Source organism: Salvia splendens, chromosome 3 (assembly GCF_004379255.2).
Source record: "Salvia splendens isolate huo1 chromosome 3, SspV2, whole genome shotgun sequence".
Taxonomy (NCBI): Eukaryota; Viridiplantae; Streptophyta; class Magnoliopsida; order Lamiales; family Lamiaceae; genus Salvia; species Salvia splendens.
In genome coordinates, this window is record NC_056034.1 from 5,411,669 (window position 1) to 5,431,564 (window position 19,896).

General features: G+C 36.9%; 2 protein-coding genes across 6 annotated transcripts; both read left to right on the top strand.

Moving 5' to 3' along the window:
• Positions 1–1,092: 1,092 nt before the first annotated feature.
• LOC121794533 lies at positions 1,093–7,404 on the top strand. Of its 3 annotated transcripts, none has more exons than XM_042192732.1 (7): positions 1,093–1,573; positions 1,854–2,185; positions 2,285–2,393; positions 2,763–2,883; positions 2,990–3,721; positions 4,464–6,294; positions 6,638–7,404. In XM_042192732.1, exons 2-7 carry the CDS (start codon positions 1,990–1,992, stop codon positions 7,057–7,059), a joined length of 3,411 nt encoding a protein of 1,136 aa, XP_042048666.1. In that variant the 5' UTR covers positions 1,093–1,573; positions 1,854–1,989; the 3' UTR covers positions 7,060–7,404. The 3 variants fall into 3 exon arrangements, with proteins under 3 accessions (XP_042048666.1, XP_042048665.1, XP_042048664.1); XM_042192731.1 differs by having other exon boundaries at positions 1,988–2,185; XM_042192730.1 differs by having other exon boundaries at positions 1,093–2,185.
• Positions 7,405–7,863: 459 nt separating this feature from the next.
• On the top strand, positions 7,864–15,312 carry LOC121794534 (ATP-dependent DNA helicase Q-like 5). 3 transcript variants are annotated; one of them, XM_042192734.1, is made up of 20 exons: positions 7,864–8,999; positions 9,088–9,141; positions 9,340–9,452; positions 9,575–9,627; positions 9,709–9,787; positions 9,884–9,962; positions 10,109–10,162; positions 10,270–10,344; positions 10,457–10,510; positions 10,889–10,933; positions 11,047–11,141; positions 11,239–11,368; positions 11,671–11,769; positions 12,952–13,007; positions 13,105–13,207; positions 13,338–13,466; positions 13,905–14,074; positions 14,362–14,386; positions 14,476–14,591; positions 14,679–15,312. In XM_042192734.1, the coding sequence occupies exons 1-20, from the start codon at positions 7,866–7,868 to the stop codon at positions 14,764–14,766; spliced, it is 2,751 nt and encodes a 916-aa protein (XP_042048668.1). In that variant the 5' UTR covers positions 7,864–7,865; the 3' UTR covers positions 14,767–15,312. The 3 variants fall into 3 exon arrangements, with proteins under 3 accessions (XP_042048668.1, XP_042048667.1, XP_042048669.1); XM_042192733.1 differs by having other exon boundaries at positions 9,575–9,787; XM_042192735.1 differs by lacking the exon at positions 11,671–11,769 and having other exon boundaries at positions 9,575–9,787.
• The last annotated feature ends 4,584 nt before the right edge of the window (positions 15,313–19,896 follow it).

Here is a 19,896-nt window from a genome sequence, read left to right on the forward strand (position 1 = left end):
TAGTAATTGTAAGATTTTTTTAAACTGGTAGTAATTAATTTCCAACTGATACACTTGTCTAAGTTTGCCACATTAGGCACTATCACGTACTTACCTTAAGGTTCGTTTCAAATACTATTAAAATATGGAATAGCAAAAATAAATGCTACTACTTAGTGAAAGATCTTCAAAAATATCCCGATTTTTTTTTAAAATTAACTCCTATATAAGAGAGAAAATTACAAATATAGATAGGAGGAAATTACAACTGATGTTAAGAGGGCTCGAACTCAGCACATCAGGCAATAATGTCTAAGCTCCTTACCGCTAGGACAAAGGCTCTGGACAAAATAAAATAAAAATATCCCGAAAAGTTGAATACACAATTGCTGCGAAATTCGCAAAACGATTCATTACACCACTAGGACTAGAATGAGGTATTCTACAATAGTGATTATATAACTCATCTTTTTTGGATAATTACCTATTCACCAAAGTGTTGATTTTTTCATGCTTTGTCATTTCAAGTTATTATCAAAGTTTGTTTATTTCTTGCATTCCAACTAAAGTATTTGAATATTATTGCATTTACCAGCTTGACAGTTTTGTATGCAAATAAATATAATAAAATACGGAGTTTAAAATAAAACCAAAATAACATTTAAATAATGAATTATTGGTGCATAAAAAGTTTCTGATCAAAAGTTTAATTAGATCGATGAGTTTGGGATGAGTGGTCCAAAAATTGTTAGATGCAACGAATAAAGTGCAACAGAAAAAGAAAATTAGGTTTCAGAGTAACATGATAGATAGAAGTGTAATTATCTGTATTTCATATTCATTTTATTTCACCATTGCTTGATAAAAAGTGGTAATAAGGATATTAAACAACAAAAAGATTTCCACATGGAATAAAGTGCAGTAAAAGGGAAACAGAAATATCTATAAATAGGTAAATGAGTTCAATTATTCCAACTAATTATTACGTCATTACATAACTAAGCAGCGTAATGTTAGTTAAAGAAATATTTTAATTAATAGCCTTATCTATTTACTTTATTATTATTATGGTAATTAATGTGTGTGTTTGTGGTGTGAGTGAGAGAGAGAAGAACTGGTATACTTATGGAGAATATCCAATGTAACTGAGAGTGACTGCAAAGTGCAAACATAGTAAAGAAAAGCTCCATTAATAATGGTGTTTTTATGATTTACTATTATGAGAGGCGAAAAACATAAACAAGGATAATTTTTTATCTAACCTGCTTTTCTTTTTCATTTTGATTTTTGTTTCGCTTCTGCTATTGTGGTGTGGTGTGGTGTGGTGTGGTGTGGTGGTGCTGCTGCTGCCTGCTGCACATTTCCCTTTCTCACTTCACAATCCACCTCTCACGTGAACCATAATTACACCCTTTCTTCATCATTTGCTTTTTCCTGTTCTTCACCTTCTATTCTTAGGGTTTTCTAGGCATTACTTTTTCTGATCTCTGATTTCTTTTGATCTACTCAAGCCTCTGTAGATCCACCCAACTTTATTGCTCTTGCTTCAGAAAATTTCGAGGGTTTTTGCAGGAAAGATTTCAGCTCTCAAGGGGTAAGTGTACAACGAACAACACTGTGCACATGTTTCACATATTGGACATTTTTCCCGTAGCGTGTGAATTTGAGTAAGCATTTTCTAAGCTGGGTTTAGGATTTTTTAAGTGAAATTTGTTTTAATCTGTGATTTGGGTTGGGGTTTTGGGAAGTGGATGAATAATTTACCAATTTGATCCGGCTCTTTTATATCATTATATGATTGTATATGTCAAAGAAGATTGTATTTTTCCTGAATTTGATGAGAATGTGAAGTGGGACTTGCTTGTTTATGGCAGCGAGGAAGGAAGTTGAGCTTCATAGTTCGGCAGCGGACCAGTTTCTGTGATTTTCATAATGTGTAGTTTAGGTTTGAGTTTTTTTGAGGATTTGATTGAGATTCTGTAGGGTGTGCTAAGTTTAAGAGTTTCAGATATGCCTCCGTCGCCTGCTTTTAGAGTTTCCCCTGGGAGGGGGATGAAGGCAGAGAATCACAAGAGGGGCCGCAGTCTTGAGAGTGGGCTTCTCTTTCAAGAGAAGGATGATGATCTTGCTCTGTTCAATGAGGTGCAGAACAAAGAAACAAATAATTTCTTACTTCAGACGAATGATGACTTTGATGACATGTTTTGTAAGTTCTCAAGTCCTGTTCTGGCAATAGTGAAGTGTGCGTTACCTGTGTTAAGTGCCCTTGCTGACAATGTCGTTATTCACCATTTATGTTTGACAGCTACAAGGGCGAGACACTTCTCCGATTACAAGCTTGGAATATCCATTCCTGCTCGAGGGGAGAGTAGTGACCTGCTCAATGCCGGAGGAGATAAAAATGATTATGACTGGTTGGTTTTTCGTTGCTTATGAATTTTTTCCTTTACCGAGTTTCTAGTTCTTATGTTTTGGAAAGGCTTGTGTAGCTTAGTCATGTTGTCCTGATTGGTGTTTCATTTGAGAACAAGAATCTCGGCTGAGTTTACTTTCTGGATTTAGTCAAGTTAGTTCAGATTGTTTCTATTTTTGTTCTCTTTCTGTAATCACTTCGGAAAATACCAGTGTTACTGAATTGTGTAAAGATTAAATGAAGATAATTTATAAATAGATCACATGCTGGTTTATATGTGAAAGTAGTTCATCGCTGTATGGTGTTAATGATTTTTTGCCTATATTGCTACCTTTTATTTGTTTTTGACTAATACATGTTGCCATTATAGGTTAATAACCCCTCCTGAAACTCCTCTGTTTCCTTCTTTGGATGATGAGGCACCAGCAGTTAGTCTTGCTCCCAGGGGCAGGCCCAGGAGTCAACCTATTACAATCTCGCGATCATCCACGGTAAGATATTAAATATAGAAACAGCAATGATCTTATAAATGTCCCATCTTTTCTTGTAATTTCTTATTGATGTCTGCAAATGGTTGCTGAATATGTTCAATTTTAGATGGAGAAGGGTTACAAGAGTAGCAGGACTAGTGCTAGTCCTCGTCGCCTTAGTCCATCTCCTCGATCTGGTACCAGTACGATGCAGTCTAGAAGCAGACCATTTTCTGCCACTCATTCTAGTCCACCTCCTGCTTTGAGACATTCTTCTCCATCAAGGGGGCAGTCTCCCACACCAAGTAAGCAAATACCTGCTCCAAGGACTAGAACGCCAACACCTAGGAGAATGAGCACAGGTTCAACTGGTGCTACTGCACCTTCAAGGGTGAGAGGAGCCTCTCCTGTCAAGACAAGTCAGGGTAACTCTGCTTCACCTAAAATAAAAGCATGGCAATCTAACATCCCTGGATTTTCCTTAGAGGCACCTCCTAATCTTCGCACCTCACTAGCTGATAGGCCAGCATCATATGTCAGAGGTTCCTCACCGGCATCGAGAAATGGGTCCAGATCTGCTAGACAGTCTATGTCCCCCACTGCCTCAAGAAGTGTCGGTTCATCCCATAGTCGTGAAAGGGACCAATTTAGTTCCTACAGCAGAGGTTCAGTTGCATCATCTGGTGATGATGATGTGGACTCACTACAATCCATTCCTATCAGCACCTCTGACCGCTCATATCCAAGAAGCATAGGTACTTCACCAAAAAGCAAGACTATGGGGCTCTCCAAGAAACCAACCAAAACTTTGTCAAATTCTGCTCCCAAAAGATCCTTTGACTTGGCACTTCGACAAATGGTAAGCATCTTTCTTCTTTTATCCTACTGTTTCCTTTGCTGATGGATGGAATATGGCAGCCTACTATTCTAGATTCTACATTATTTATTTAACTGCTTTCAAGCTCTTGCTTCTAGACCTTTTTTCTCATTGAAACGTGGGTCTTGTGATAAATCACTTTTGTTTGCTCGTGTGTTCATGTTTGCATGGGGAGTGCAATAATTGAATTTAATTTGGCATATAACAATATTTAATACTACATTGCTAAACTTATCAACTTTAAGGCTGGCTTCATTCAGTTGGTTCGCAAAAAATGTTTATTCTACTGGTACCTGCACAACATGCCTTTGATCGAGTTAGATGGATTATTTTATTTGCTCCAGAAAGAGGTTTCTACTTGCATTACAAATATATCCACCTATATAGCTGACCTGACTAGAAAAATACATTGCCAAAATCTTTAAGAAGTATACGTGGCAATAACCTATATAAGAGTAGTGTTTGTAATAAGGATTATACAAACTCAAGCAAGCACATCCCTGCACGGAGTATTAATTATTAGGACTTGTTATCTCCTAAACTGAACAGATTACTTTGTATGTTTATTGTTGCATGAGAAACATAATAAACATATTAGTAGTAGAAAGAATTCAGCATCCCTATAATGGTAAGACATTTCCAAGTGAGGCAGGCTATGGTTATTGAACTTGACTGATTATGTTCAAATTATTCATTCTATCTTTATCTGATATTCCATGTGCAGGATAGGAAGGTTCCTCAGAATATGTTTAGACCCCTGCTGTCCAGTGTACCCAGTTCTACCTTCTCTGCAGGGAAAGCAAGTACACATCATCGTGCTCTGACATCAAGAAATTCTTCAATCACTACTAGCAGTAATGCCAGTTCTGATCAAGGAACAAGTGGGGCACTTGATACTGAAGAAAATGAGCCAAACCAGGATGAGGTGACCAGCAACTTTGTGAAGGGACGATACCCAACAATGCATGATGAAGTATTTGTCATGGATCATGCTGATGTCATAAGTGAAGCATTTGAGAACAGAATTATTGAGGAGGTACCTGGTTATCAGGATGAGGAAAATGATAACCCTGCTAGAGTTATTTCTCGTTTAAATACTACTGAGAGTAGCAGCCAACTTGAAACTAGCCCAGCTATGGCTTCTGCTGATGTAGTCTCGGATGGGAAATATGACGATTCCGGTGTTGATGGGACGACCGATATGGGAGTATGCTCTGGATGCAGTGACAGGTTTCCTTCAAGTCAATTGGCAAGGGAAGGTGACCTATGGTTCTGTGTGGAGTGCAATAGTTTGAAAACAAATCCAGTGGCAAGCCTCCCAGTGAAAACAGTAAAGAAAGATAAGGAAATTGCAGAAGATTTTGTTCACGATGAAGAGTGTGGATGGCTTGAGGTTTTGGACCAATCTGTCTCAATTCAAGAAATGCACCACCTTGACTCTACTGCAACTGATGATCAACAGTCAAAGAACGAGCCATGCATGGATCATGAAGTATTGCAATCTGAGAAGAGGGAGCTTATGGTCACCGGCCAGCAAGAGATAGTTAGAGATGTGGATTGTCACAGTGGCAACCAACAATTGCACCAGTCTGGTATCTGTTCAACTTCAGATGCTGATGTTTCAGAAGGGACAGGTATATCATTACTTCTGAAGAAATCAAGTAGCAGTAAAGGACATCTCTTACAAAGCAGGAGTTTCACCGCAAGTAACATTTGTTATGATGATTTCTCTTATGTGAGGGATAGTGTTAATAGTATGAGAAGCTCTGGGGGGTATAGCAATGCATCTATATCATCCTCCATTGATCTGGGATCTTCTAGGCAAAGTGAGGTACGCATTAATCGACAATCAAGTGGTCGGAGATCTGATATTGAAAATCACAGATATGACATTCCTACAAAGCACAAACGCTCCGTCTCCTCTATGTCTGGTGCATCAGCTCTTGGATCCCAGGTCCCAAGTACAACACCAAGTTGCCTAGGAGAGAGTTTTGAGCTAGTGTCTTCCAACAAAGATAGGGAGGTTAGTGGAGTAACAGATGCTGATCCTCCTAAACAGTCACTGCTCTCCGAAAAAGAAGCAGAAAGTACATGCACGGATTTAGAAAGCAGTCTAACTTTCAAGGATGCTGCAGAATTAGCGAGTGATTTGATGAATTCCCATTCAGGAGGTAGTCCACCGGAGTCACTGCTGGCTTTGGAAGAGCCAGTATCACAGGAGAGTGGTGAAAACCTGACAAACAAATCCAGTAATGAAGAAACAACAGCTACACAGTTGCAGACTGCTACCCGAGGGGAAGACATGCAAAGCTCTTGTAATGACATTGTGGATGTCACAGAAGTTCCAGATCTGGGTTCTTTGAATGATATATCTGAAATGGAAATTCAGAATTCTGGTATTGTGTCTTGTGACTCACAATCTGACATTGATTCCACAAATTCAAAGACTTGGATGGATGAATTAGTGGAGCCTTGTGTCTCAGTGGAACAGAATGGTGTTATGAGTGCGACTTCAGAAGAATTTAACATATCTGTTCCTGTAAATTACTTCCTTGGTATGTGCATCTTACATTCTAAATGTTATGTGTTTTATCTTAGTCTTCCCCTCTTTATGCTTGAGCTTCTTTTTGGTGCCAAACTGGTTATATGAATATTATAAGACTTCTAAATTGTAATACCGACTGGAGATGTCTTTATACCTATCTTTCATCCTTGATTTTTGTACTTTTCAGTAAAAAAAAACTTGTGTTTGATCTTCTTTGAAAAATTCCCAGAGTGTTTGGTTGTGCATAGTTTCTATTTCTTGTGTCTTGCTTATTTTAGCATCAGACACATGAAGATTACAGTTCTATTCTCATTTATATTTGTACTGGTATCTCCAACTTCTGTGAATTTCAGAAGATTCTACTATTGTACTAGAAGACAACATTGTTGGAGCAAAATCTAGAAGCCTGACCCTCGAGGAAGCAACAGACACAATCCTCTTCTGCAGCTCGATTGTCCACAATCTGGCATACGAAGCTGCAAACATAGCCATAGAGAAGGAGAACTCATTATTGGAAGTCGCTAGACCAACAGTGACAGTGGTTGGCAAACCCAATCCCGACAGAAGGGAGATGCGTTCAAGGCCACTGGGGAAACGCAGTTCCAAGTCCCAGAAAGCTCGTCAAAGAAAATTGGAGACGGAGACAAAGCCACGGCCTGTGACTCCGGAAATGGAAGAAAAATGTAGTCCGCGCATTGTGAGATCTCCTAGCAAGGTTGATGCCACGCATCCTCCTCCGAAACTGGAGTCCAAGTGCAACTGCACCATCATGTAAGCTGGAGATGGTAACCACGTGTGTTTAGTCGATTTGTTTTTGTTGATTCTAATTGTTCCCTAAGAATATGATATTTAGAGGCAATCCCTTTTGTAAAGTTGTAATTTTTATTAGGCTGGCTGATAATAGGTTGGTATTCTTATTCTTGGTATACGTTGATAGAAGGTGAAATCCGTAAATTCTTTTGTTCTGGGGCTTTAGAAGTCAGAACATTGTATTAGACAATTATTCTTGGCCATTGTAATTGTAGCACTTGCTTCAGTTGTAATTACTCAGAATAATTGCCATTTGCTTTGTTTTGTTTGTAATGCCATTTTATGAATAAAGACGGGTGAAAAATGGAAATTAATATTTTTTCGTTTTTCGAATAAATGCACAATGTGGGGTGAAAAATATCCTATAAAAATTAGATACTCTCTATTTTCATTTATTCCATTAAAATAGATATTCTTGTCATTTTTGTCACTTTCATAAAAATAGCCTATTTATATTTGTAATAATTTTTTTCGTTCTAATAAAACGAGTCTTATTCTCCACTAATAATACTTCAATAACTTTTTTTATTTACCTTATTAATTGCATATTAATATTTATATTATTTCAAAAATGTCTAGTATTTCAAAAATGTGCATCTCTTCCAATGGCTTTCAATGATCAGCAAATAAAAAAAATAGTCCGGGTCGAGCGAGTTCGGATCGGGTTTGACCCAAGTGCGCTCATATTGACAAAAATACCCTTATAGCTAGAGCAGCCCCTTACAAAATCGGCGGGAAAATCATGTTGCCCACACTGCAGTGTTGTCGGCCATGGAGTCCGATTCAGACTCCGGTGCCTCTCACATCTCCGCCACACCGCCTAATTCTCCACCACGTGCTCCGGCCCCTACGCGGTCAGCGTCACGCCGCGCTGCTCTTCTCTCCTCTTCCAAATCAAGAACCAAAACCTCTATCTCCACCTCAACCACTGCAAGAACATTTCTTCAGCCCGTAATCTCCAGGAAAAAATCAAACCCACTTCCACAGGCGGTCCCGGAACCGGATCCTCCACGATCCAGCCCGCCAATCACTCCTCTCCTCTCCAATCTGCCATTCCAAATTAAGAAAGGCAACCTACAAAATGGCAAGGGTGCCTCTGATGGACTCCTTCATGGTGGCCACTGTGCTTCCAAGTTTGCGTCTTTCTTGAAAGCTCGGGATAAGAATCTCAACTTTGAGGCCGATAATGCAATTGAGATGAAAAGTAGGACTTCGGTTGAAAGTGCTACTCCCGTAGAGGCAGTAAAAAAGGAGGTCATTGGGGAGGATTCGATGGTGAAAAGAATGCGGAAAAATCTTGGTGTGATTGGAGGTAGTAGTTCTGATACTGTTATAGACAAAAAGGTTAAATGTGGCAGTGAAGGGAATTTTGTGAAGCTTAATATCAACGGCTATGGCAGGAAAAAGTTCAAGTTTAAGAATAAGAGGACTGGTTTTAGTTCTTCTTCATCCAGTAAGTATCGGAAAAATTTTAGACGAAGCAAGGGAAGTGAGAAAGGTAGAGGAGGAGGAGGAGAAGAAAATTGTGTTTTTGATGAAGAGGGATTGGTGGTGGATATTGGAATGGGGCAGAAAACGTTGAGTGTTGATGCTGGATCAATTGAAGAGGCTGTGATGAGGGTGAGAGACGAGGCATCGGATGAGAATCTGCTGAAGCTGTTGAAGCTGACACATGGTTATGACTCATTTAGGGATGGCCAGTTAGAGGCTATAAAGATGGTACTTTCTGGGAAGTCCACTATGCTGGTCTTGCCGACTGGCGCAGGCAAGTCCTTGTGTTACCAGTTACCGGCATTGGCGTTGCCAGGGATCACACTTGTGGTCAGCCCTTTAGTAGCTTTGATGATTGATCAGCTTAAGCATCTGCCTCCAGTGATTCGAGGTGGCCTCTTGTGCAGCAGTCAGGTTGCTTCTGTCTCTGTGTTATAACTATGTCCTTTGCATTTGTATTACCAATTATTTGATTTTTATATCTATCTTGGTTGTTGTTTAGACAATGGAAGAGGCTTCAGAAACACTCCGGTTGCTGCAAGAAGGTTCTATTAAGGTTCATTTATGCCTTTGGTAGCCTCTGAGCCCACTCAAGCTCTCTGCACACTATCACCAATGCTCTAAATTTGGAATTAATTTGCGTAAATGAACATCTGCAGTCAAAACTCAATACTATAATCAACATTTTGTCAACAAATTTGAGTCGTATTTCAACAAGATGATACTTTCTACTTCTGTTTTACTCATGTTGTAGGTCCTTTTTGTTTCGCCAGAGAGGTTTTTAAATGCGGATTTTATTTCCATCTTTTATGGCTCTTCGGTGTTATCTACTGTTGTTGTTGATGAGGCCCATTGTGTTTCAGAGTGGTGAGTGCACATTTGCGTATTTTCTCTTTTGCACTCACACATTACCTTTTCTAATCTTGCTTGGTTCCCTTTTCTAACTCATTGGTAGTAGAATACTTTAAATACTTGATATATTTTTGCAGGTCACACAACTTTCGACCTTCATATATGAGGCTTAGAGCCTCTTTGCTGCGTGGTAAGCTTAGTGCTGGATGCATTCTTGCAATGACTGCAACTGCAACAAATAAAACCTTGTGTGATGTGATGCATGCTTTAGAGATTCCCCCTACAAACCTTATCCAGTCTACCAAGTTGAGGGAAAATCTGCATCTGTCAGTTTCTACAAGTGGGAATAGGTCTGTGCATGCACACTCTAGCTAAACCAATGTCTGATTCGGGAAACTTAATGTTAGCTTTGAATGTAGTATCAACATAATTCAACCACTTTGCAGGATGAAAGATTTGATGGCGCTGCTTAAATCTTCTCCTTTTTCAAATATTAAAAGCACCATTGTTTACTGCAAATTCCAGGTATATTTTTCCTTTAATATTTTATGTATAGCCATGAGTTCACACTCTCAATACTAAATGTAACCGAAACTTCAGTAGACATATATTATTACAAATTGTACTTATTGGCCTTCATGTAACTCCTTTTGCTCAATTTTTGTCTGCAGTCTGAAACTGACATGATAAGCAAGTATCTTTGTGATAACAATATCTCAGCAAGGGTTAGTGTTTTATTTGTAGGCTTCATTTGGTTGAAAGATCAAGCTGCTTCTGGACATTGTTCTTAATTAATATTTTTGTTCAAATGAATTATTATTTTTATGTTCAGAGTTACCATAGTGGTATTCCTGCAAAAGATAGGAGTCGTGTACAGGATTTGTTCTGTTCAAACAAGATTAAAGTGGTAAGAAGTTTGATTATTCTTTACTAGCTTGGTCTTTTAGGGTGTCTAGGTTTCATACTATTTTATACAATCTGTTTAGGTCTATTAACTTGTATGTTTCTGTTTATGGAAGGTTGTTGCAACTGTAGCATTCGGGATGGGACTTGATAAAAGTGATGTTGGAGCTGTAAGAGAATGTTCTATCATTTTTTTTCCTTACATTTGGTTCTACTTCACGTGAAGTCAAAAGTCATGACTCTAGTGACATTGAACCATTGTGATCTTTATGGTCATTCTGGTTTAGTTTCTTTCAAATATCTCTGTTAAAAATCTCTGTTCAATACTATAATATTTAATCCCTTACACTTAATGAGAAACTTGAAATATAGAGCGCAGCTTGAGAATTTATTTTGCAATAAATAAGAAATCCTTGCATATTGGTAAAAGCTTATCTTCAACAATCTGTAGTGACTTATGCGTGGATGGAGATAGTTCCTCTTGGCACATTTTACATTATGGCCACACTTATGGTTATTTTACCAACTCTCTAATTGTCCTACCTCAGGTGATTCATTATAGTTTACCTGAAAGCTTGGAAGAGTATGTTCAGGTAAACTATTCACATTTATATCTTGTAAACACTGATAGTCTTCCCCAACTAGTTTAGTTGAAAGATGAATATGTTGTCAAGCTGCTAGAAGTAAAATCACATTATTGTGTTAGGAAATTGGTCGTGCTGGGCGTGATGGTAGATTATCTTATTGTCACCTTCTCTTTGATGATGCCACATATATCAAACTTCGTAGTTTAATGTACAGGTAATTAATTGACTAGACCATTTTGAGGTCAGTTCCTCCCTTTTCTATAGTTTCTTGTCTAGATTTACTAACATATGTTCTATTACTCAATGATCAGTGATGGTGTAGATGAATATACTGTCAACAAGTTACTCTGTCAAATTTTCACAAGTGACACACCTTCTGGGGAAGAAACGTGTTCGATAGTCAAAGAATCAGCATGTCGTAAATTTGACATGAAAGAAGAGGTCATTCATATAGCTGTTTTTGCTACAAGTCTGTCTATTCTTCCTCTCAAATCCCTGTCTACATCTGCAGTATTGAGTAGGAGTAGTATTTAAATAAAAGCTAATTTTCCTGATCCTTGGAAATTTTCTATGGCTTTAGTGAACAAGTTGATATTGCTATTTGCTAATATGTGAATTTGTGATAAGTTCCAGTGATACAATCCCTGAGTTTGGAAGTTAAAAAATGATTTCAAAACTGATTCTACCACTCTTATTTGGCTCAATATTAGGATGATTACCATTAACCTTTTCCTTGTTTATAGGTAATTTTAACCATTCTGACGCAGTTGGAGTTGGGTGAAGTACGTTATGTGAAATTGTTTCCGCAAATAAATGTAACTTGTGTCTTAAATTTCCACCAGGTGTGTAGCCTAACCTTTTCCGAAAAGCAATTACACACAAGCGGATCATGTGGTTATGCTCTCAAGTCTTATATAATTATCCCATGTTGTTATCTCTTCTTGTTAGAATCACCCATAGAATTTATCTACATCCCAACTAATTTTCTTGTTCAGTTCATCAAATGCAAATGTGAAGCTGTAAAGTGTAGACAGAAAGGAGAAAATAATAAAGTGTGCATTCACAGCTAGAGAGATTCCTATATATATAGAGAGTAGAAAGCTAGGATTACTATTAGGTTAAAGCTATTCCTCAATTACAGCTGATAAGTAAAGAAAGCCTAGATACAAAAGATATTATACAATATTCCCCTCAAGCTGGAGGATAGCAACCATGTCCAGTACAAAGATCTGATAGCATTTCCCTTCCAACGGTTTACTGATGATATCAACAATTTATTTGGATGAAGAAGTGAATGGAGTAGCAATGATCTGGCCGCTTATACACTCATAAATAAAATGTCAGTCAACCTTAATTTTTTTGCCCTCTCATGAAACACTGGGTTATTTGCAATATAGATAGCTACTTGGTTAGGTCAAGGTTCTCAACCTCGACAGAAGATCTAGCAATTGTGTGTTGTTTCTTACTTCACCAAGCTACTAAGTTTCCTCCCTATTATATGCGTTATCCATGACTAGAACAACAGCACCCCAGTGAACCTGCCCAGGCTTATCCATAAAAAATGGCTGATCAAACCAACAAGAAAGAGATGGCAGGCCTTTGTTACTGTCAAGTAGATAATTTTCCCAACAAGTTCTGTACTTAGCTTTGTCCTCCAAGAAGTCTCCAGTATCATCCCAAATGCTCGGATAGTATCTATAGAGTATCAACTAGTTTCGTTCCTAGCAAGAACATAATTTTTTGAGATCCTAAGAATAACATAAAAGCATAAGAACATAGCAGATAACTGGACACATATAGGAGAAAAGAATAAATTGTACATTAACAGCTAGGGAACCTCCTATATATAAGGAGTAGAAAGCTAGGGTTACTACTAGCTTAAAATTTAAATCTATTCCTACAATAACAAGGATAAATAAGGAAATTCTAGATACAAAAGGTATTCACAATAACAAGCATATATTATCTGCCTATCTTTGCTCTAGTTTAGTTTAGCTTGAATCATCATCCTTCTTCAATTGCAGACTCCACCACCAGTACTTGCAGCTAGAGATGTTGCAGTTGCTGCAATTTTAAAAAAGTGAGAACTAATATATGGCTTAAACTGCCAACTGGAGCAATTATGTTTTCCAAGTTCTTTTCACTTAGTTATATTATATGCGCACCTTATTACACAGGTCTGAGATGAAAGATGGGCAGTATGTGTTTAACATTCCTTCTGTTGCAAATAACATTAGAATGCAAGCTTCTGAGCTGTTAAATCACTTGCAGAATCTAAAGGTTAGTATTATTTAAGTTGTACTATAAAATTCTTATATAAGTTTCAGTTATTAATGGCCTGAGGATTTTGTTGCACATTTTGTGATGTGCTTGTAGACTTAATATGATAGGATTTCCATTTCTTGACCAGATGAAGAGGGAAATAACATATGAATTGAAGGATCAAGCATTTTGTTATAAAATTTTGGGGGTACCAAACGATATTTGCTCTTTGGCAGCTCAGCTAACTAAGTGGCTTGGGGAGGTTGAAACTTGTAAGGTGATTGAGTTTCTTTCCATGTTATTAGTTGGTTTGTGCTTTCTTGTTGCTATTCACTTGCTAATTTGTATTCATTAACTGGTTTATTGAAATGGAAATATGCCTGTCATTTACCTACTATCTAAATTATGGAATAACATTATGTTGCTTTTAATTTATTTGTTATAGAATGTCTTAACCTGCAGATGAAATCACAAGTCTCCTTTTCTGTGTTAAGAATTAGTCAAAAGAATCATAAGATCCTTATTTGTTTTCTCTAGTTATATAGTGCTTCTGAGAATATATTGAGATCTTTTTGGCCAATCTTTTGGTGAGAGAATAATTATTGCCAATATATATTTGTAAAGAGATCATTGTATTTGTTTTCCAATGCTTACTAGTTTATACCTACGCTACTAAATTGCAATCCAATTTTCACATGCACTTGGCTCAACATAGGTACGGAAGCTAGACATGGTGTATAATGCTTCAGTCTTTGCCGCAAAAGTTTGTGACAAAGCTCTCGGTTGCAACAATGACGAACATACACCTTGTTTGCAAAGGAAGATTCAGGAGTACTTCAGTGGGGACTGTGATGCTGATACACATATTCAGATGGATCAAAACAGGTTGAGTACAAATTTTCTGAAATCCAGCACATAATTTAAGAATGTTAAATTTTTTTGCTTGGAGCTGTACATATATAACTGCCTAAAGTTATCAAATCAAGTAAGTCTAACTAGATAGATTAGTGTATGAAACTAAATGCCAAGTTATTGATCATGATAAACCTGGAATAAGCATAATCTTTTATTCCTTATATGCATCATGTAAGTAATCATGCTTCTAGTTGGAAAATATGTCGTTGAGCATTCTAATACCAATAAACTAATACAAATGTGCTTCCATTTTGCAGTAGATTTTTGCGAGCAGATACAAAGGTAAAATTCCAAACCTTATATTTTCACAGCTGCTGGAAAAGAAGTTTATCAGGTGATACTTAATCTTTGATTTTCTAATAATGCATTAGGTTTTTCTCCAAAGCAACGCACAGGCAAAATTCACACCCAGAGCGATTGCAAGGATTTTTCATGGACTTGGCAGTCCAGCCTTTCCTTCTGCTACTTGGTCAAGAACTCATTTCTGGTAATTTTAGGGAAATGAGAATGTTTTTACATGGTTATAGTTTACTGTTCCCTTTAAACTAGCAAGGTGTAACTGATTGAATTTCAGGGGACGATATGCAAATGTGGAGTTCAGGGCAATAATGGAGGCAGCAAAGGAAGAACTCGTGAATTTTGTGGGGAAGAACGTGACATAAACCTTTTCACTCCCAAATTTTCACCTGAAATTCCAGATCTGCTAATGGTTTTGCTAGTCATCAACCACAAAGAACAAGGGATCATCGTGTCATAACGATGCTGAACTTCATCATGAGGTTACGTCACGTTCGTCCATTGCATCACACTGAGTAATCCTTAGCTGCTGAAGCATCCTTAGTTGTATTATGAACCACAGAACAGGGGATCATATCGCGTCATGCAGAAACCAGTGGGCATGATGTAAAACGAGTTTGTGCATAGCGAAAGAGGATTCTGCTTTTCTTCCACCATTGCAGTCAATCTGAGTGAAGATTTCCAGTCTCATCTTAAAGTTGAAGGTAGGTCGATACAATGTTCTTGTAGTGATATTGCAGCTTTTGGAACTGTCATTCTTGTATTTTTCTCTTTTTTTCTTTACTTTTTATGCTTGTAAATCTGTGGGGGCATAACATTTGTGTTGTGATCACTGTCATGGGATAATTCCATATATGTAGCGGTTGTTCAGTTTGTTAGACAAAATAATCATGAGATGTAGTTTAAGATTTCATTGTGAGATTATTTTAATTAGAGATGATGACTACTACTAATTATCACATGATCATCCATTTAGGATTGAGTTGTGAGATTCAATCTAATTAACTAAAAAAAAATAGTACATATTTCATTCTTAGATATAATCTTACAAGTTACAATAACATGCATATTTGAGATTATGTTGTGATAATTAGATATTACTCCTACGTTACACGCTTTATAAGAGCATAATTAGTGAGCACCACACTTTTAGCATTTTATATTTTGTTTAGCACGTTTAGTTTGTATCTAATAAATTAAATTTTGTTATTGATATTATAAATTTACAATTCATATAAAATTTAGAGTTTGATTTGTTATTTTATCCATTTATTTGACATTATAGAAAAAATGAATACTAAATTGAACTTTAATTTTTGATTAATTCATGTAATTAATAATAAATAATAATGCAATATTTTCATTACGTACTTGCAATGTTTGAATTGTATATAATTTATAAATTATTGATTGTTGATGCAATATTTTCTTTGAATATAACTTCATCATACTATTATCATGATATTTATATTACGTTTTTACATAATGTTCATTACTACTATTATTTAGACAATCTCACGTCATATTTCCCTTCATCATCACGTTCTGGCTTTTCATAATGAATATTGATATATGTGTAATGGAAAGTTTATATAGGTATCTAATAAATGCAAAGTTTAAATATTATACAAACTCCAAACTATTATCTGCACTGTTAAAAATGTCAACAGATGGCAACAGAAAATATCAACGCATTGTCAACGGTTGACACCGTGTTGACATTGTGTTGACATCAAAATCTTAAAATTTTACACTTTATTGACATGAGGGGTGATCAATTGCTAACTCACCCCTTAGTTGTTAACTATAACTAATTTACGACCATAGGAATTAAGAGATCTAATGGCCTATAATTTGTCATGTGTAATTTCATTTTTCATATTTTAATATTAAAAATAGAGTAAAGGTTAATTTTGGTCCTAAACATATGCTAAAAATACGAATTTTGTCCAAAACATTCACTTTTTGAAAAACGGGTCCATAACATACGAAAACGCTATCGGTTTGGTCCTAAACATATGAAAACGCTGTCGATTTGGTCCTTTTTGACGATTCCGTCAATTTTTTGACGGTCAGCCGTGAATTAGCAAAATTTTGACCAGATTAGTAATTAATTAAAATAAAATAAAATAAATTTAAAAAAATCTAAAATAAAATCTCTCTCACATTTCTCTTCCTCTCCCCCCTCTCCCGTCAATTCTAAAATCTGAGATTTGTAGTTGTAGGCCTAAACCATTAATTCCATCAAATTGCTTCGAACCTCCAACTCTAGTTGTTGATTCTTTAATGGCGTTTCAACGATTTCCACATCCTTCCCCATGATGCAAGGATTCGATAATCCATTCCACGAATTCAGCTTGCTCAGCTCACCCAAACACCTCGCCACCTCCTTCATCGACAGCCTCTTGTCTCTGCACGACCTCACACATTTCGCCGACACCATCTTCCTCACCCTCGCATCCCTGGGCATCGGAACCCTAGGATCGTACTCGCTCATGAATTTCCGCTTTCTTATCAGCGGAATCTCCCAATCCACCACCAACGGCGACGAATTCACCATATCCAGCTCTGGCGGTCCGGAGAGCTAATCGGAGGCGGCGGGGCCAGGTTGGGGGGCGAGGATTGGTGTGGAGGAAGTCGTACAGAGTGTCGTTGCTCATGAATTCGACGAGGAGGCGGCGGCTGTGGGAGTTGGTGGAGAAGCCGAGGAGGTTGATGAGGGAGGGGCTGTAGAGAGAGGAGAGGGTGTCGATCTCATTGCCGAGGTCGTTGGCGGAGGGCTTCTTGGAGTCGGAGAGGTTGGCTGTGGGCCGGTGGCTAATTGGAGGTCTTTGTAGGTGAATTCTTGGATTTTGATGGGGTGGGAATGGAAATCGGATGTGGAGATGGAAGAGTCGATTTTGCAGGAGAGGTACCCCTTTAGAATTGAAGAGGGAGAGTGATGGATTGAGTGTCGCCGGCGAGAGAGGAAGAGAGAGGTACCCCTCTATTTTGAATTATTTTTATTTTATTTTATTAAATTATTATGCATCATTATACTAATTAAGTCAAAAAATCGTTAATTGGGTGCTGACCGTCAGAAATTAACGGTTCCGTCAAATTAGGACCACTTCGTTAACGATTTCAAATGTTCAGGACCCGATTTTCAAAAAGTGAATATTTTGGACCAAATTTGTATTCTGGCTATATGTTTAGAACCAATTTTGACATTTACTCTTAAAAATATAAGATTAACACCACATTTAGGGTTTTGAATCGGAATGTCAATATAGTGTATTAAAGATATCAACACAATGCATTGAATATGTCAACACAATTTAATATTGACATTGTACACATATTATGTTGACATATTATGTTCTCTATATTGATATTAAGCTGTATGTCGAAATTATACGAAAATTTACAATTTTTTAAAAAAATTTGACATCAGAACATGTGCATGTAAGATCTCGTTGGAATTCTTATAAAGTTATCTTTAATTTGATATATGTTGTGTGAAAAAATAATTTAAATTGAGATTATTTATAATCATTTAAAGTTTTGAGAAATTTTTTAAAAGTTAGTTATAACTTATCTTTTTGTCCGTTGACATTAATACCCCTAATTGATATTATTGATACGTTGTATTGATATTTATGGTTGTATGATCTTGTGCCTAGATTTAATGATCCAAATCCAAATGCTATCGTTTAGTCGTAGTTAGCAATTTAAGAATGAGTTAGCAATATAACACACCATGTGTTGACATTGTGCTTATGTTATGTTGACACTGTATTGAAAAGTTTGAAATTTGTATAATATATAGAGTTTGCATTTTATCACTACCCATATACACTATATATCACACTACATCATACTTCCTCCATCCGCCATTAGGAGTCTCATTTCTTGGCGACACTGGTTTTAAGAAATATTAAGAAAAATGAATAAAAAAAGTTAGTGGAATATGAGTCTCACTTTTATATATTAGTTTTAAATAAAATGTGGGTGGGATGAGTTGGTAGAATGTGAGACCCTATTACCATTTATAGTAAAAGTGAATCGGAACTCCTATTCGCGAACGGACTAAAATAGAGAAGCGAGACTCTTATTCACGGACGGAGGGAGTACCTAAAGTACATTGATACAAAGACCAAAGGAAACAACAACTGTAGAATGACTTAAATGAAAAAATTGTATTATAATAAACATATAGTATCACAATACATGCATGATAACGCAACAATGATATAATTGTAATGGAAGTTTTTAACATCCATTAATGACATCTTGAATAAAATATTAATATAATCAAAATGAGATAATCATATTGAATGAACATAATTATATACGTCAATACATATTTACACTGGAAATTGTGCACACTATGTAATGAACAATCTATAACTGTAACAGATAAATAATAATTTAAAATATATCAGTAAACACATTAAAATAAAAATATATCACAACACATTAGGGCCTCGTTTGATTGGCCACATAGGGTGGGGTGAGATATGATTTTTTTATATGGTTTTGCATGATATGTCAGATGGGGCTTATCACAAACCGATGTTTGATAGCCCTGATGTTGCTTTGAAGAAATCTTTTATTGTCTTTGATTAGATAATCGAAAATGTATGATAAGATGATATATAGTCTGTTTTGTCCTCATAAATTTACTGAATATCCCATTTTGTCCTTGCAGCCCTAAATAGCGGGTATTCAATATTTCGCCCAAATGGTTCCCGCGCCTCGCCGAATACCGCGGTCGTGAAGAACGATTTTGCAGATTCCAAGCAACATCTGTCGAACTACTTAATTCCCATCGTCATTCGCCCTAATTTTCGTATCGACAGGTATGCAATCCTTCAAAAACCTCTTCAAATCCAATGATTAACCAAGGTGATTGCTTTGAATGTATACTATCTGGGTTCATTTGGACTAAATTGAGTTGGAATTTATCGCCCATTGTTACTTCTTAATCTTGGTACACCTTGAGTTGGTTGATTCGCTCGTATCGTGATAATCTACGTTTATGAATTGATCGTCGTTTATACTTTTTCCAATGTTGGTGTTTGATGTTTTGGTGTCCGATTGTATAGGATTTAAAGTGCATTGTTACTTCTGACTCTTGGTAGTTTTTGAGTGATATGGCCTCGCAACACCATGACGTTAGCGAGAACGAAGGAAGTCCAGAGGGTAATATTGTTTTTGATTCATGTAATCGTTTACTATGGTATGCATACACAAAAAATCGATATTCAGTTGTTTCTTTCAATAGGTAGCAACGATTTCTATCCGACTAGGAACTCAAAAGCTGACAGGTCTAGACGCATATGGTCGGTCCGTGAAGAAGAGATCCTAATGGCAACTCTAAAGGAGTTGGCAGCTAATGGATGGAAATCCGACAACGGGTTTCGCTCTGGTTACCTGGTACGCGCGAGGGAGGCGATAAAGCGTGAATTTCCAAATACCGATATCCTCCCACACCCGCACATCTACTCCAAAAT

Excerpts from the sequence above, each read along its gene's own strand:
- LOC121794533 (XM_042192730.1), top strand. The coding sequence starts at position 1,990 with ATGCCTCCGTCGCCTGCTTTTAGAGTTTCCCCTGGGAGGGGGATGAAG. Across the intron at positions 2,394-2,762 it reads GATAAAAATGATTATGACTG|GTTAATAACCCCTCCTGAAA; the intron begins GTTGGTTTTTCG and ends TTGCCATTATAG. Across the intron at positions 6,295-6,637 it reads TCCTGTAAATTACTTCCTTG|AAGATTCTACTATTGTACTA; the intron begins GTATGTGCATCT and ends TGTGAATTTCAG.
- LOC121794534 (XM_042192733.1), top strand. The coding sequence starts at position 7,866 with ATGGAGTCCGATTCAGACTCCGGTGCCTCTCACATCTCCGCCACACCG. Across the intron at positions 14,075-14,361 it reads ATTCAGATGGATCAAAACAG|TAGATTTTTGCGAGCAGATA; the intron begins GTTGAGTACAAA and ends TCCATTTTGCAG. Across the intron at positions 14,387-14,475 it reads TTTTGCGAGCAGATACAAAG|GTTTTTCTCCAAAGCAACGC; the intron begins GTAAAATTCCAA and ends ATAATGCATTAG.